This window comes from Myxocyprinus asiaticus, chromosome 26 (assembly GCF_019703515.2).
Source record: "Myxocyprinus asiaticus isolate MX2 ecotype Aquarium Trade chromosome 26, UBuf_Myxa_2, whole genome shotgun sequence".
NCBI classification, from domain to species: domain Eukaryota; kingdom Metazoa; phylum Chordata; class Actinopteri; order Cypriniformes; family Catostomidae; genus Myxocyprinus; species Myxocyprinus asiaticus.
This window is the reverse complement of record NC_059369.1, coordinates 37,030,091-37,048,765: the sequence shown is the minus strand read 5'-3', so window position 1 is coordinate 37,048,765 and position 18,675 is coordinate 37,030,091. Positions and strand designations below refer to the sequence as shown.

Below are 18,675 nucleotides of genomic sequence, written 5' to 3'. Positions count from 1 at the left end.
CAGCCGCGAGTGTCGGGCTAGAGTGGAACACTCCACTCTCCCTTGAACCTTCGCGGCTCGATGACTGGTTCCTGGGCCCAGAGTGCCGCTCACGGCCACGCCCCATCCCGGTCCCTTTCTCCCCGGAAGTGCATGAGGAGCTGACAAGATCGTGGGGGGCACCTTTTACTACCCGATCCCGATCTTTCAGCTCCCCCGCTCTCACTACCCTCGATGGTGGGGCGGCCAAGGGGTATTTGGTGATTCCCCAGGTGGAAAAGGCGCTCGTGGTGCACTCGGTGAAAGGTGAGAACACCACTACCTTGCATGCGGAGATCGCTACCCTTCTACGGAAGGGTGCGATAGAGCCTGTCTCTCCGGCCAAAATGAAGAAGGGGTTTTACAGCCCCTACTTCATTGTACCAAAGAAAGGCGGTGGGTTGCGGCCAATCTTGGACCTGCGAGTACTGAACCGGGCCTTGCACAGACTCCCGTTCAAGGTGCTGATGCAAAAATGCATTTTAGTCGTACCTTGACACAGACCCTTCCTGCGGTTTGCTTTTGAGGGCCGGGCGTACCAGTACAAGATCCTCCCCTTCGGCCTGTCCTTGTCCCCTCGCGTCTTCACGAAGTTCGCATAGGCAGCCTTTGCCCCGCTAAGGGAAGTGGGCCTCCGCATCCTCAATTATATTGATGACAGGCTAATCCTAGCACACTCTCGAGATATGTTGTGTGCACACAGCGACTGGGGCTTCAGGTCAACTGGGAAAAGAGCAAGCTCTCCCCGGTTCAAAGCATCTCTTTTCTCGGCTTGGAGTTGGACTCAGTCTCGATGACGGCGCGCCTCACGAACAAGCACACACAGTCGGTACTGAACTGTTTGAAGGCGTTCAGACAGAAGACAGCGGTTCCACTGAAACTTTTTCAGAGGCTTCTGGGGCATATGGCATCCTCAGCGGTGGCCACACCGCTCGGGTTGATGCATATGAGACCGCTTCAGCACTGGCTTCAGACTCGAGTCCCGAGACCTGTTTGCTTCCCGGGAATCCTCCCACTGCCCGCTTTGGTACGCCCTGACCGAGGCACCCCTCAGTATAGACGCGCTGGCATACAGCTGGCCCCCGGGACTATGCAAATATGTGTTTCCCCCAGTGAGCTTACTTGCACAAACCCTGTGCAAGGTCAGGGAGGATGAGGAGCAGGTCATCCTAGTAGCACCCTACTGGCCCACACAGACGTGGTTCTCGGCCCTCACGCTCCTCGCGACAGCCCCCCCCGGCTGGCCCTTGGATGGGACGCGGAAGACCTAAGTGGCCTACCACCCGCGGTGGTATACACGATCACTCAGGCTAGGGCTTCCTCTACGAGGCGTCTGTATGCCTTGAAGTGGTGTCTGTTCGCTAAGTGGTGTTCTTCCCGGCGCAAAGACCCCCAGAGATGTGCAGTCGAATCAATGCTTTCCTTCCTGCAGGAGAGGCTGGAAGGGCGGATGTCCCCCTCCGCCTTGAAGGTGTAGGGAGCCGCCATTTCGGCACATCACGATGCAGTGGAAGGTAAGTATTTGGGGAAGCATGACTTGATCATCAAGTTCCTGAGAGGCGCTAGGAGGTTGAATCCCTCCAGACCGCGCCTCATCCTCTCGTGCGACCTCTCTGTAGTCCTTCGGGGTCTACAGGGAGCTCCCTTTGAGCCCCTGGAGTCAGTTGAGCTTAAGGCACTCTCCTTGAAGACTGCCCTCCTGACTGCACACACTTCCATCAAGAGGGTGGGGGACCTGCAGGCATTCTCTGTCAGCAAATCATGCCTGGAGTTCGATCCGGGTTACTCTCGCATGATCCTGAGATCCCGACCGGGCTATGTGCCCAAGGTTCCCACGACCCCTTTTAGGTACCAGGTGGTGAACCTGCAAGTGCTGCCCCAAGAGGAGGCAGACCCAGCTTTGGGTCTTTGCGTGGTGCTTTACGCATCTATTTGGATCGCACGCAGAGCTTTAGAAGCTCCGAGTAGCTCTTTGTCTGCTTTGGTGGACAGCGGAAAAGAAGCTGTCACCGAACAGAGGATCGCCCACTGGGTTTTTGATGCTATCGTGATGGCATAACATGCTCAGGACGTGCCGCCCCCATGGGGTTACGAGCCCTCTCTACTAGGAGTGTAGCATCCTCCTGGGCCCTGACCAGTGGTGCCTCTTTGGCAGACATCTGCAGAGCAGCGGGCTGGGCAACACCCAACACCTTTGCGAGGTTCTATAATTTCCGGGTTGAGCCGGTTTCGTCACGTGTGTTGTCAGGTACGAGCAGATAAGTTCCAGGACAGCTGGCCGGGTGTACTACTTGCGCATAACACCTTTCCCCTCCCTTCTGGTGAAAACGTGCGCTTTTTACTCCCAGTCGTGTTCACAAGTTGTGATCCCTGGATGACATTCCTCCTTAGCCCTGTGGCAGACGAGTTTGTGGAGAAACTCGCTGCCAGCCCAGTACACGTGCTAACTAAGCCCTGTACTGGGGTAAGTACTCCACATGCGCTGGTTCCCCATAGGTGACCCCATGTGATATACTGTATCTTCCGCTAAATCGTTTCCCTGTCAGTAAACTGTGTCTTCCTTGAGGTTCCTCTGCCCCTGGTCACTGTGTTTGTAGAACTCCTCCCCTGTTAGGTAGGACCTACCATGGGACTTCTCCTCATGACATACTTCCGACAAGACTCGGTAAAACCATGGGAGTGACACCCCCCCCCCCCGACATAGACACTTATGGCCCTAGCCGGTAAACAAAATTCCACTCTTTCTGGGGAGAAAAAAGAGGAAAAGAGGCCACAGCTGGGTTAGCCTGTCACTATTTGTTTGGCAGTCGACTTCTCCCAAAGGACCGTTCGACGCTCATAAGAGCGTTGGGGGAGGTTACTTGACGGCCTGGTGCGCTGGCTACGAGGCACACAGCGGTCTGCCCGTCTCGCACCGCCAGTCCACATAACACAGTTCAGCTAGTTGTGGCATTCTGTATAGGGACCCCTAGTGTCACTACATTGACACAACGTCGAGTGATTGACAGATAGGGAATGTCCTGGTTACTTTCGTAACCTCCGTTCCCAGATGGAGGGAACGAGATGTTGTGTCCCTCTTGCCACATTACTGAACTACCCGCTGAAATGGCCGGCACCTTGTCTCGGCTCATCAGCACAAAACCTGAATGAGTGGTTGCATGCCAGCTCCTTTTATACTCGTATGTCTAGGGGAGTGGCATGCAAATTCCACTTGCCAATTCCCATTGGCCTTTTTTCAAAAAGCAGAGGTGTTTCGGGCTCCCAAGAGTGACCCCTAGTGTCACTACATCGACACAATGTCTTGTTCCCTCCATCAGGGAACGGAGGTTATGAAAGTAACCAGGACGCTTTCCAGTCTCATGTAAATGCAGTATTCTTGCTGTAAAAGTTTTCACAGCATAGGCAAGGAGTAGGCGGGAACCAGCTGAACAGCAACGTAACTTTTAATGACATAAATGAACTTAAAGAAACATAAACACATGGAAACACACACACACACACAGCGGCCGTGTGCGTCACTCTCTCTCTCGAACTGGTGCCCCCGGCTTGTCTTTATCCCCCTCCCGGCTGATTAGGACAATTCAGCACCAGGCGTGTGTCTTCAAGGCCTGGCCACACCCTCCTCCTCGTCACACTTGTGTTGTCAGATTTTTTGAGTAAGCTGATTCTTGGTAGTTATCAGCATATTGGTGTGCATGCAAATGTGCTCATTGACTTTATTTAAATTGCACAGCCCTGTACTAGAACAGATGGTGCCTGGTTAAAATGGATTGCGGGGACTTATTAAATAAGACACTGAAATATTGCACACAAATGTGCCATACCAATTTAGTGAATTTGCCCCATAGTGTGGTACACAATAACTGAACTCTAAAAGTCTCTCTGTGCTGCCAGGCCTCATACGCATCTCATTTACATCTCTATGTGTTGGAATGTCCATCGGGAGTCATCCTTTCAAAACATCCCAAGTTTTCTTCTTCTTGTTGGGTCGTTAATCCTATAACATGATTGCTTTAGATTTTCATGTCAAGGCCGACGATAGCATTGCATTTGTGAAAGGATGAATGGGAACATTTTGAATGAAATGGACTGGATATCTTTATAAACGGTCCATTTTCCAAGAGATGCCCAACCTCTATCAACAGGCTCTCAGATAATATTGTTCATTTCTCTTTAGAAGAGTAGCTGGCTGTTTCTTCAACCCCTCTCCTTCATAAACCCAGCATGCCCTTGGTCTTTTAGCCTCTCAGATTCAATAAATAAATAAACTGCACTTGGGGAAATCTTTCTACCCCATCACCCACAAAACTTCCAAAGCCTTTACGAGTTCAAAAAGTCAAAGAAAAAATAATAACGTTATAAAAGGTCAGTCTGCACTATGACATCCAGAAAAAAAAGAAGAAGAATTTTCAGTTCTACTCTTCTTTGTTCTTGTAATACTTCAGAAGGGGGCAAGCACTTGGTATTTGTCTCTTGTAAATATGCATTCAACTTTTTAGGTTTAATATGATTGATTTTATTTCAACTTACATCATTTAATTATGCTTTTATTTTTTTATATTTTTTATTTTTTTATTTTATTTTTTTTTTTCAATTGAAGTTACAACTTTAAGAAGAGTCACTGCGGGTTTCCTATATAGAATTCCTTTACACTTCTCTCTACACTGTCTGAAAGGCTTTACTTTGGGCGGGCACAATGACTCCCGTTGGGATAGTCAAGCCCACTGGTGGGTTGGGGGGTCTGAATTTTGGGGTGGCAGGGGGTTCTGGAGTCTTGGTCACCGCCTGTGCGTAGGACGGGGGAGACTGGGGAAATCCATGCGGCTGTCCGTTCTCCTTAAGGGTGTTGACGGCAGGTGGCCGTGGGCGTTGGCTTCGAGGGCCACTGTTGTGCACCATGGATTGTGTAGAGGAAGCACCGGAGCGGGAGCTGCCAGAGCGAGATGAGGAGAGAGAGTTGGGCTTCACCAACTTGGCTTTAGGAGCTTCTGCATCCTCTCTACAAAAATTAAATCAACAAAAACACAGACATATTGGTTAGTAGGAATGCCAGAAGGAAAAAAAAAGTTTTTCAACAGTATCAGTTGTACCAATTCAATTTAGTACCCTAGTGCTGTCTCTGCAGTCAAGCCAATTTCGAAAAAAGACTAAAACAAAAAACAAAACTGGTGTATGCCTATATAATAAATTACAGAAATTTGTACGGATAGCACAAAGACAGTTCTTTTGTACTGTTTTTGAGTTGGCCAACTTATAGGCTAGTCTATATCTATGGTTATGATTTTTTGCCCTTACATTTTCAAGCTTTTCAATAGGTAAAATGTGGCAAAATGCATCTGTTAGTCTGTTCTGTTTTGAGTTGTGTTTATATATAAATATATATATATATATATATATATATATATATATATATATATATATATATATATATATATATATATATGTGTGTGTGTGTGTGTGTGTGTGTGTGTGTGTGTGTGTGTGTGTGTAGCCAAGTGGAAAAATGTCATGTAATTTACTCATTATAAATTGAACGTGGCGCCTTTAAGAACCAGAGTTTTGTGACACCTGCACTCTCTCATGTTAGAGACGACAGAGCATGCATTGTGCAGAAGAGCTCCCAGTTTTGTTCATCGTTTGAGAATTCTTGTGATGCATATGGATTGCATGTGTGGAGTTTGACCATGTTTTTGCATACATGTGAGGACTGGCCTCTACCATATTTCGTTGAACCATATTTAATTTTGTATTTCATTTCCTTTTTTTCCCTTTTTATATAATTTGGCCCCATCGACCGCTGTTTTTTTTTTTCCTTTTTAATAAACAGCCATCAGAATAAAACCCCTGTAAGTGGTCTGTATCTTAATATTGAATGTTTACTTGGGTACTTGATACTTGAATGTTTAATTAAGAAATATTTGAATGCTATATGCCTTTGTTTAATTTAATAATAATTTAAATAAGAGTGCATTCAGTATTTTAGTTTTTGCTGTGGTATTGATTTTGGTATAGAGAATTACAAAATTTCACTGGTATTGGTGTCAGCTACTGAAATTTGGAATTAAGACATCCCAATAGGTTGGACATCAGGGATTAATGTTGCAGGAAATGTAAGCACAGCGTAGTTCTGGCGGGAAGACTCGCAGCTGTACATCATCGCACCAGTAGCTAGGTAACTCCTAGCCAATCATGTGTCAGCCATCGCTTTATAAGTCTGCTTACAATCTATCACATTGCTGTTTCAGTGTGCCAAACAGAACATGTATATGCACATATGCATATATGGGCACAGTCACAGGACTGCCTGCTACAGCATACTGTATATTAAGAGGTAAAAGGGTACCATAAAATCACAATCTGTATGGATCACACTGCACACAGATCTCACCTGATCTCATTAGGTGTCTCCTCCTCCTCATATTTCTTTTTCTCTTTCTTGCGGAAGACGAGCCAGATGATGAGAATGATGAGCAAAACGCCAAAGGAGACACCCACTACTGCACCAGCCACCACACCCATTCCCCGCACATCTAAACACACACAGAAGGGCATAAATATTGATGGGGTTTTACATCATATTACATCACATCACTTTTGCCTCATTCACATGATGACTATTAAAATACACAACTATATATATATATATATATATATATATATATATATATATATATATATATATATATATATATATATACAACAGTTAGTTCCGGTCCTTGAATCTGATTGGACGAGAGACGTTCCATGAGCACTGATGGTCTGACACCATCAGCACTCGGACACTGCACTCGGCCTGCAGCCTCGTGCCTGCGGCCGAATCACAGCAGTGCTGATGTAGGGTCATATCGCACTCTTGCTCATGTGATATTGCTTAAATATACACTATATGGCCAAAAGTTTGTGGACACCTCCTTCTAATTAACGAATATGGTTACTCCATTAAATCCAGTAAAGAAAAATCTTAATGTTTCTTTATGTAATGGCTTGGGCTTTGTGTGCTTCAAAATTTGTGGCAACTGTTTGGGGAATAGCCCTTTTCTGTTCCAGCATGACAATGCCCCTGTGAACAAAGTGAGGTCCATAAAGAAATAGTTTACTGTATCTGCCTGCACAAAGCTCAGACCTGAACCCCACCGATCACTTTTGAGGTGAACTGGAACAGCAACTGTAAGTCAGGCCCCATCAACCAACATCAGTTCCTGACCTCACTGATAGCCTTGTGTCTGAATGAGAGCAAATCCCTGCAGCCATGTTACTACATACAGTATAGTGGAAATCCTTCCCAAAAGAGTGGAAGTTGTTATTACAGCAAAGGGGGAAATTGATGCCTAGGGTTTTTAAATCAAATGTTCATCAAGCACATATGGTGTCCACAAACATATATATATATATATATATATACAGTTGTGCTCGAAAGTTTGCATACCCTGGCAGAAATTATGAAATTTTGGCATTGATTTTGAAAATATGACTGATCATGCAAAAAAAAAAAAAAACTGTATTTTATTTAAGGATAGTGATCATATGAAGCCATTTATTATCACATAGTTGTTTGGCTCCTTTTTAAATCATAATGATAACAGAAATCACCCAAATGGCCCTGATCAAAAGTTTACACACCCTTGAATGTTTGGCCTTCTTACAGACACACAAGGTGACACACACAGGTTTAAATGGCAATTAAAGGTTAATTTCCCACACCTGTTGCTTTTTAAATTGCAATTAGTGTCTGTGTATAAATAGTCAATGAGTATGTTAGCTCTCACGTGGATGCACTGAGCAGGCTAGATACTGAGCCATGGGGAGGAGAAAAGAACTGTCAAAAGACCTGTGTAACAAGGTAATGGAACTTTATAAAGATGGAAAAGGATATAAAAAGATATCAAAAGCCTGGAAAATGCCAGTCAGTACTGTTCAATCACTTATTAAGAAGTGGAAAATTCAGGGATCTCTTGATACCAAGCCAAGGTCAGGTAGACCAAGAAAGATTTCAGCCACAACTGCTAGAAGAATTGTTCGGGATACAAAGAAAAACCCACAGGTAACCTCAGGAGAAATACAGGCTGCTCTGGAAAAAGATGGTGTGGTTGTTTCAAGGAGCACAATACGACGATACTTGAACAAAAATTAGCTGCATGGTCGAGTTGCCAGAAAGAAGCCTTTACTGTGCCAATGCCACAAAAAAGCCTGGTTACAATATGCCTGACAACACCTTGACACGCCTCACAGCTTCTGGCACACTGTAATTTGGAGTGACGAGACCAAAATAGAGCTTTATGGTCACAACCATAAGCGCTATGTTTGGAGAGGGGTCAACAAGGCCTATAGTGAAAAGAATACCATCCCCACTGTGAAGCATGGTGGTGGATCACTGATGTTTTGGGGGTGTGTGAGCTCTAAAGGCACGGGGAATCTTGTGAAAATTGATGGCAAGATGAATGCAGCATGTTATCAGAAAATACTGGCAGAAAATTTGCATTCTTCTGCATGAAAGCTGCGCATGGGATGCTCTTGGACATTCCAGCACGACAATGACCCTAAGCACAAGGCCAAGTTGACCCTCCAGTGGTTGCAGCAGAAAAAGGTGAAGGTTCTGGAGTGGCCATCACAGTCTCCTGACCTTAATATCATCGAGCCATTCTGGGGAGATCTCAAACGTGCGGTTCATGCAAGACGACCAAAGACTTTGCATGACCTGGAGGCATTTTGCCAAGACGAATGGGAAGCTATACCACCTGCAAGAATTTGGGGCCTCATAGACAACTATTACAAAGACTGCACGCTGTCATTGATGCTAAAGGGGGAGATACACAGTATTAAGAACTAAGGGTATGCAGACTTTTGAACAGGGGTCATTTAATTTTTTTCTTTGATGCCACGTTTTGTTTTATGATTGTGCCATTCTGTTATAACCTACAGTTGAATATGAATCCCATAAGAAATAAATAAATTGTTTTGCCTGCTCACTCATGTTTTCTTTAAAAAATGGTACATATATTACCAATTCTCCAAGGGTATGCAAACTTTTGAGCACAACTGTATATATGAAATACAGTCAGGGCTGGATTAGTAATCTGGCATACCGGGCATTTTCCCGGTGGGCCGAAGCACTTTGGGGCCAATCAGGGGTGGACTGGCCATCGGGAGAACCGGGCGGCCCAAAACGGGCCAAATGGGCCGCGATAAGCTGAAATAAGCCGGTGCGTTATGCAGAACGGGCCACAAAACGGCACCGCGATATGCCGAAGGGAGAGAAAAGGACAGCGAACACCCCCCCCCCCCACACACACACACATTTTGGGCCAGTTGCTATGTAAAATCCCAGGCTGATTTCTCTTCCCAGTACACCCCTGAATACAGTAAATATTCACACTTTAGAAAATAAATTGTCCTGACTCTGAAATCTCATTAGATGTGCTACATTGAAGCCGTTGAAAAACAAGAAATAAATAAATAATATAAAAAATATCTGTGACATGCAATGTTGCGTGTTGAACACATATAGTAGTTACACTTTATTTGAGTTCTTATGAGATATCTTCTGAATAAAAATGAATAAGGCAGACTGTAGACTAACATTGTCATGCTGATCAGTATTATTAATCATTATTAGTATTCATAATCATTTAGTAGCATTATTGATCATTTGTATTACATCATTAAACTTATGTCTTTATGTTATGTTGTGTAAGTCAAGGCATGTCTAAAGCCTAGTGTAAGTCAAGGTTGCATATGTATGCTTTATATAGGTTGTATGTGCAAGCCTTATATAGTAGATTGTGTGTGTAAGCTCTTACAGCCATGTGTAAGCTTTATATAGGTTGAGTTGCCTTATATGAGTTGGTATTGTATGTTCAATACACATACCCCCACATTATTAGGGAAGGGGAAGTTATTTTAAACTGCTATGGTATGCTTAAATACACCCAGCAAATGTAACTCCTTCAGAGAAAGATGAGAAAGATTGAGCGAGACAGAGAGAGAGAGAGAGACAGAGAAAGATGGGAAAGACAATGAAGTCCATCACATTACATCATTATAAATAAAATTTCACTTTCTCTCCTATGTCTGATAACTAATATAATTAATAAATGTACTTTTTCTTGGCAAATTTAACTGGTGTGGCTCCATAACCTCACAACGGGGAAAAACGCATGAAATTAAAGTCTTCACAGACATAAATTAAACTTTGCCAACCACAACAGCAAAAATTCCACTTTCACCAAAATTCTTTTAATTTCCTGTGGTTTGAAAGACCCAGAGCATAGGCCTTGTGCACAACAGTTGTCAGTTTATATAACTCTCTATCTTTTCCTCTGGTGAGCATTAAATTCTTCTGTCTCTTCCAAAAGCATTACACACAAACACTGAGAGATTGCTATTTGACCAAGACCAATGACAAATAGCAACACTCAGGCTCTCTGTAGTCTCTAGTGCTCAGTTGTAGAGACAGTGTGTATGTGCACATGTGTATGTGTGTGTGAGAGAAAATCATTTGTGAATCTGGATGTTTTATTTTCTTCTGCAAGACAACCAAGCAGCAAAAATAGTCTTTTATTTTTAAAAGAAAACAGTCATAGCAATGACTATAATAAAAAGAAAGAATTTCAAACTAACTCTTTAAAAATAAAACCAATATTTAAGCATCCTAAATGTTGTTTTACCCATGACAATAATAAAAAGCAAGCTCTATGTAGTGTGGAAACAGTGGGGAGACTCTGTCCATCACACTGGGTGGTAGCTTCAATCTAAAAGTGCCACTGCTTGAATGAACCAAGATCAGAGTATCAAAACCTCACCACTAATTACACCCATATGAGGCCAGTGGCAAAGGCTGACCTGAGAGCTGCACTCACATTGCATTGTGACCTCGATGATGCAGTTCTCCTCTCCTACATCGTTGCTGGCAGTGCACTTGTAGACCCCTGAGCTGTCCTGTGTTAAATTTCTCAAGGTCACAATCTCTGGATTCTTCAGATCTGGACATGGGAAAGAATTTATTATTAACATGAGATCATGTGATATGTAATAATCTCAATATTTGTGACACATTTATGAAACAAATTTCCTGGTAACTAAGGTGCTGTGTTCAGATTGCATCAAGAAAGATCTATCTATCTATCTATCTATCTGTCTGTCTGTCTGTCTGTCTGTCTGTCTGTGTGTGTCCGTCCGTCCATCCATCCATCCATCCATCCATCTAATAGGTAACTAGGTAGATGTTTTTGTAAAATACTTATTGAGGGTAAAGTACAATTAGATATTTGTATGTTTTCTTTTAATTTATAGCTTTTCCTTCTTGTTTTTAAGTTTTAGATTAGATATTGGTGTGTTTTCTGTGATTTTATAACTTTTCTGACTTTATAGCTTGTCTTTCTTGTTTTTTTTTTTTTATTTTAGATTAGATATTGCTTAAATAATTGTGTTTTTCCTGATTTTGTAGCTTTTCTTTGTTGTTTTTAAGTTTTAGTTTAGACATTGGTACTGTATGTGTTCTCAGATTTTAGCTTGTGTTTCTTGTTTTTTAGTTTTAGATTAGATATTGCTGAAATTTATAGGTTCCCTTATGACTCAGGACACTTGACAACGCATATGGGGAGTGTCCTTCCACGCGACCTAGTTGTACCCTCTCTACAATAATGCCAATATTCTAATATTGGCTATGGTGTTTGAGCCCAGCCCCTTTAGGTGTAAAGCTGTCCACTATAAAAGCAGGTGCACAAACACCATTCCTCAGAATTTTTTTTCCTTCAAGACAGTGACTCATCTCTCATCTAGAACCCTCTACTGCTTCGCTGTCGACTACACGAGTCAGCGGGCGGGATCTTCACGGCAATGAGAAGACTCTCCGCTCCCCTGTATCACTCCGCCTCGCTGCATGACGCTTTGCTGGTGAACGGGCTGCTTCAGAATCCTGATTCCCCGCAGTGCTTCGGCAGCAGTTGTGTATCCTTATAAGGCCCCGTTCCTCCCTGAAGTTCATAATGAACTGTCAAAATCCTGGCACGCATCCTATTCAGCTTGCCCACACAGCGATTCTATCCTCTCTAATGTGGATCACGGGGAAGAAAAAGGTTATGCCCAACTACCTCCTGTGGAGGAGGTGGTAGTGCCACACCTCTGTGTGCGAGTAGCAGGGTGTGGAAATCATGCCCCATTCATCCTTCCAAGCCGAGTCAACTGATGCCACTCTGGCTGGAAGAGCATACTCAGCAGTGGGCCAAGCTGGTTCTGCACTCCACGCGATGGTGGGTCTCCAGGTCTTTCAAGCCAGGCTCCTCAAGCAAATGGACTAGCAAGGCTACGATCCAGAGACATACAAAGAGCTCCGCTATGGACTTAGTGCTGCATGCCACGAAAGTCACTGCACAGGCTATGTGCAAGTCAATGAGCAATATGGTAGTTCTGGATCGTCATCTGGCTGACCCTCACAAAAATGCGTGACAAGGAAAAAGCCGCCCTGTTGGATGCTCCAGTGTCTCCAGCCAGCCTCTTCGGCAGCTCTGTGGATAAATTTGCAGAGTGTTACGTCCCAACTCAGCAACACTCACAGGATATGAGACACTTTATGTTGAAATGGAGTAATATATCACAACTGGTTCGCTCCCGCTCTGTTTAGAGCCAGTGCCCAGCCAAAAGCCCCAAGCCTCAGCACCGCCACCTGCTGCCACTGAGCCACGCAAGCCGTGGCCCAAACGGAAGCAGCCGTATCAGTGCACGCCCCGCGCCGACGGGTCTGCTCCGAAGAAGGCTTCGATTGGAGACACACAACACTGTTCCCCATCTTCCCACTGTTGTTTGTTGGGAAAGGAATACTGCTGTCCACAATATTGTTCAAAATATTGTTTTTATGTCTCACATTCAAATAAATGCAATAAAAAATGCAAAAAGGAATTCAGCGCTCATTATACATGCACGAGATGCTCACACATTCTCAATAAAGAGCTCTTTTCCTCTTCAAAGCCCACACATTGTGCACAACCGCTTCCCACTGGCGAGCTGCGCATTATATCATACAATGAACAAACCAAATTGCCCTCTGTCCTGTTACGTGGACGCGTGATGAGCCCTTACGGGTATTTCAGATTGGGTGCTAAAAACAGTTGAACATGGGTATATGATCCAATTTGCACGTCGGTCATCCCATTTCAACGCCGTTCTGTCTTCCACGGTTTCGTCTGAAGACGCGCCAGTGTTAAGAGCCGAAATACACAATCTCAATAGAGTTTGTTCCAGATTTTCAAACCCAAAAAGGGTTTTACAGCCGTTATTTTCTTGTCCCAAAGAAAGGCCAATCCTAGATCTGAGAAATTTGAATTGCGCACTCGCAAAGCACCCATTCAGAATGATTACTCAGAAACTGATCTTCTCACACGTCCGCCCACACGATTAGTTTGCGTTGATAGATCTGAAAGATATGTACTTTCATGTCCAAATTGTACAACATCACAGGATGTTTTTGAGATTTGCGATCGAGGGAATGACGTATTAATTCAAAGTCCTGCCCTTCGGGCTGTCTCTGGCTCCTCGCGTGTTCACAAAGTGCATCGATGTGGTTCTCACCCTCTGAGACTGTGCAGCGTACGCATTTTGAACTACTTCAACGAATGGCTGTTACTGGCCCATTCAGAGGCTCTGTTATGCCAGCACATAGTCTTACTGCTTCAGCATCTAAAAACAGCTTGGGCCTCAAAGTCAACTGGGCGAAGAGCACACTCTCCCCCTGCCAACAAATCTCCTTTTTGGGAGTCCACCTTGACTCTGTGAGTGGGCACGCCCACGACATGCTTGGCGCCATATATCTCGCCGCTGTATAGATGCTCTAGCACCTTGTACAGCTCTTGCCTTTTAACAGCGAGGTGTGACGCTGGGGCAGATTTTCAGGTGGAAAGTGGTGACTACGGACACTTCCAACACAGGTTGGGGGGCTGTGTGTGATGGACTCCCGGCTTTTGGCACCTGAACAGGTGCCGAGGAGGGCGTGGCACATCAACCGCCTAGAGCTATCAGCTGTATTCCTAGCCTTAAAGGCTTTTCAGTCAGAAATAGCGAACTGTCATGTTCTGGTTCGCTCATACAACATGACAGTTGTGGCATATATAAACCGCCAAGGCGGAATTCATTGATGAGACTGATGTGTCACCTCCTCCTGTGGAGCAAGCGTCATCTCCTTTCCCTGAGAGTGACATATGTCCCAGGCCATCTGAATTACGGTGTGAACCTATTGTCACGCCAAGGGGTGATACTAGGCGAATGGAGACTTCATCCTCAGACTGTCCTGAGGATTTGGGAAATCTTCGGCAAAGCAGAATTCGATCTATTTGCCTCACTGCCCACTGTCCCCTCTGGTACTCAGAGTCCCAAGCCCCGCTGGGAGTGGGTGCAATGGCCCACAAATGGCTGGCAAAATGCAAATATGCGTTTCTCTCGGTGTGCCTCCTTCACTCTGTCATTGCAAAGTCCGAGAGGACAAGGAAACGATTTTATTGGTTGTGCCGAAATGGCGCAATCAGCCATGGTTTCTGGAAATGATAGAGGTGTTGTACGGCTTGCCATGGGAAGTTCCACTGTGGAGGGATCTCCTCTCTCAGGCACAAGGCACAATTTGGCATCCCCAGCCCAAGCTGTGGAACCTGCATGTGTGGCCCCTGAACAGAGCACGCTAAATGCACCAGAACTGACGCATTCAGTCATGAACACCATTTTACAGGCCAGAGCGCCTTCCACGAGACACCTCTACGTGCTAAAATGGAATGTGTTCACTGATTGGTGTCTTTCATATGAAAAAGACCTAATAAACTGCCCATACATGAAATTCTCATATTTCTTCAAGAGCAATTAGACAGAGGACTCACTCCGTCAACGCTCAGAGTTTATGTGGCGACTATATCTGCATATCACGCACCTGAAGCCGGCGCCACTATAAACATGATTTAATAATAAAGTTCCCTAGAGGAGCAAGACGATTAAATCCACTTTGGCCGGCTACAGTCCCAACTTGGGACCTAACTTTGGTCCTAAAAGCGCTCGCAGGGCCACCCTTCGAGCATTTGGACTCTGTTGATTTGCGCATGCTCTCTATTAAGACCGCACTACTGCTGGCTCTGGCATCAGTAAAACAGGTTGGTGACTTACATGCACTATCAATTGACAATTCATATCTGGAGTTTGGTCCCAGTCTTTCAAAAGCCACTGTCAAACCCAGAAAAGGCTATGTGCCTAAGGTTCTAACCATGCCCTTCAGAGCGCAGTTGGTTCACCTTCAAGCCTTCTTCCCTCCTCCATTTAATTCGGATGAGGAACAATCCTTGCATTTGTTATGCCCTGTGTGGGCGCTACACATATACAATGAGTGCACCCACCAGTTCAGACTGTCTGATCAGCTCTTTGTGTGCTATGGAGGATGCACGAAAGGAATGTCCGTCTCCAAGAAAAGACTTTCTCACTACATCGTTGATGCGATTGCCCTAGCTTACGAGTTGCAGGGTAAGATTTGCCCAATTGGTGTTAAAGCACACTCAACCAGAGGCATGGCCTCCTCATGGACATGGACGAATGGTGTGTCTTTACAAGACATATGTTTTGCTGCAGGATGGTCTTCTCAAAACACATTTGCAAGGTGTTACAACCTAGACATAACGTCTCTCTCTTCACAAGTCCTCTCTGTTTAGAGTGCTTGCTATTTCGTTGGCCATACATATGCTTATGCCCCTCCCTTTAAGTATGGGCTCCCTATCATTTTACACAACCGCCTGCATTCAGGCCATTGTAATTTACCATAAAGTCACAAGCACTTTCATTATAAATATACTTCCTTCCCGACTGGGTTTGTGAAGGGGGTAATTTATACTATATGACTATAGTTCATACAGTATATCCATTCTGAGTGCTCCCCTCCTGGCCCAACATGAGGGTCACTCACTTGCGGCATACTCATGTCACACACAGTCACTCACACACATCTTCCTCTCATGTGTTATAGGCTTATTTTGGTTACCACATCTAATCATGTCACTGTTTAGTTTGTAGTTGTACGTCGGAAGTTTATTGACTGCATTGTATTGATTATTAATTGATATTACTGCATAAAGAAACTTTGTTATATTTCAAAGAGAAGTGTTTTGGTTTGTTTTGCATACACCTGTGTCAAATGCTGACATGGGATGTCAGTGCTCGGATTCAAGCCTTCATTGTTCCTTTTCGAAGGTCGATATTCTTCGGATGTCGATTTTCCTAAGAGAACAATCTAATATTGAGACTGTTATACTGTCTGGTTATTAGTCCCCGATTCCAGGGTGGTGCCCCGGTGATATTAATCCTTATTATTGATTTTTGATAGTTGATAATTTTCTTTGATGATTGTTGAATTTGAAGGATCAACAAGCTAGTGTTAATTTTAATCAATATTTCATTGATGTTAATAATTAATGATTATCTTTGATAATTGTTGATTTAAAGGATTAAAAAAGCTAACATTGATTCTCATCAATGTTCTGTTGATTTTAATAATTAATAATTATCTTTGATAATTATTATTTATTGCTAATAACCAAACCCACTCCTGAACGTGGTGCACTACATTTAATGGTGCGCCGTGTGAGATTTTATTGAGTTAGATTCTATTATTTAATTTAAATATGAATTAATAACTAAAGAAATATCAGCTCATTCAAAAAATCTGACAACTTGACATCAAAATGTTTAACAGACATGGGCACACTGAATAAACCACCATGAGGAATATTGATATAATGATTTAATTACTGATATAATCAAAGTAATATAAACATACCCATCACTATGCAATGTTGTATATTTAATATACCATGAATACTATAAAATAAATATATATCTTTTAATGATGGAACAGCAAAGAAAACAGCTGAAAATAATTGAAATCTATCCATCTATGATTTAATGAATAGGCTCCTTTGTGTGAATATAGAAAAAGTTTGACAATTAATGCCAATTATTGTATTTTGGCTAAATTTAGAAAATTGTCTCAAATGTATGAAAGTTGGTATTTTCTGGGGATGTAATCATTTTCAAACAGTAAACATGTTGGAAATTAATAAAACAAATGTTACAACTCAGATACTTGCTTGAAAATGTTAGAAATGTTGGCTGACCTTTTTGTGTTACTTTAGCAAGCTGTGACAGTAAATATGCATTTTTTACCCCCTTGCCACAACTGTTGTTGCGATAACTGACTGTACATTATCTCTTACATTTTTGAGACAGTTAGAAGCAGGTAAACAAGACACCTTTGAGCAGAACGGCATATTGCACTTCTTGTATAAATGGGCAGTATATTGCACTTCTTATATAAATGGCCAGAATAAGGTACAATACAACATTCACCAGACTTTATGCTGACAGTCAAAAGCCTGGCTCGCAAGACAAATGAGTGTCAGACTCACCGATGAGGGCAAAGGGTGGAAGTTTTCCAACACTCTTGCCCTTATCTAGCACTCGCTCCCATTTGTAGTAGATGGGGTCAGATCCATCTGAAGACTTACAGCTGAGCTTCACATCACTGCCTTCCAGCAGCCGGCCCTCCATCCAGCATTTGGGCTTCGAGGGCTTCACTGTGAAGAAGGGGACAGGAATGTTTGTTAATTTTAAAGACCTCATGAAATAAAAATGAGAGTTCTATGGCTTTTTTTTAAAGTTCAGTTCTATTAGCTTTAAAGTGTCCATATGTTACTTAATCTTAGAAGCAGACAAAATTCACTTTTTGCAGATATACACATTTCAAAGTAACAGTCTTTCTTTTTGGGGGGGGGGAAATATGACTCATCTTGCCCACTAATATAATTGATGACTGATCTTTTCCAATAAAATGCTCTACAGACACAGCTGTAGACTTGAGTATTATGTTTAACATTACACACAAGCCCAAATGATGGAGAAACCCCCCCACATATTAATATTCTTTCTATCTGTTTTGTTTAAGCCCTATTTCATGCAGTTTTTTGCTATTCAGATTTCAAATTACTAATCAGTTTTGATTCAGATATGCCAAAAAATCAGAATTTTGCTGCCTGTCTGAATAAAGTTATAGTGTAGCTCAAAAGTAAAACGTCTTGCAAGCGTGACACCGACTGGTTTGAACTCCCCTCTGTCCTAGCACTGCAGTGAGTGAGCTCACTACATCAAAACAGTTACCAGCCAAACTCAGGACAATCCTGGCTTTCTGCTTACCCCAGCACCGCTCTAACTTTTCTAGGTTCAGTTATAGGGGCATATCCACAGGGACCAGTCTAGAGGCAGAATGGCAGTTAAGAAAGACAGCCTGTAGACCTCTGTGGCCCCTTTTTGCCCCTACTGACATAACTATAAACAAACTAACATCCTAGAAGGTAATAGAACTATATTTCAAAGCAGTTACACAGCACATTCACATCACCATTTCACTTGCTGTAATGAGTTTATTGTGTGGTGGAGAGAATAGAGAAAAGTAGAGAAGGAAGAGAGACAGGAGGTGGAGAAGTGGATTATGGGAAGGCGGCATTCAGCTAATCGGCTGTGATGTGTTAAAGCAATCTTCCAGGTTCAGTACAAGTTAAGCTCAATCAACAGCATTTGTGGCATAATGTTCATTACCACAAAAATTAATTTCGACTCATCCCTCCTTTTCTTAAAAAAAAAAAAAAA

The 18,675-nt window shown here is 43.4% G+C and overlaps 1 protein-coding gene across 2 annotated transcripts in view; it reads right to left on the bottom strand.

The window, feature by feature from the left end:
- Nucleotides 1-3,428: 3,428 nt before the first annotated feature.
- The window catches only part of LOC127416614 (CXADR-like membrane protein), a 140,942-nt gene continuing 125,695 nt past the window's right edge, over nucleotides 3,429-18,675 (bottom strand). For both annotated transcript variants that reach the window (XM_051656049.1, XM_051656050.1), the window contains exons 4-7: nucleotides 17,439-17,606; nucleotides 10,875-10,997; nucleotides 6,407-6,548; nucleotides 3,429-5,017 (exon numbers count right to left, since the gene is read on the bottom strand). In XM_051656049.1, the coding sequence (XP_051512009.1) occupies nucleotides 4,678-5,017; nucleotides 6,407-6,548; nucleotides 10,875-10,997; nucleotides 17,439-17,606 (773 nt within the window). In that variant the 3' untranslated portion in view covers nucleotides 3,429-4,677. The remainder of the gene's footprint in view (nucleotides 5,018-6,406; nucleotides 6,549-10,874; nucleotides 10,998-17,438; nucleotides 17,607-18,675) is intronic.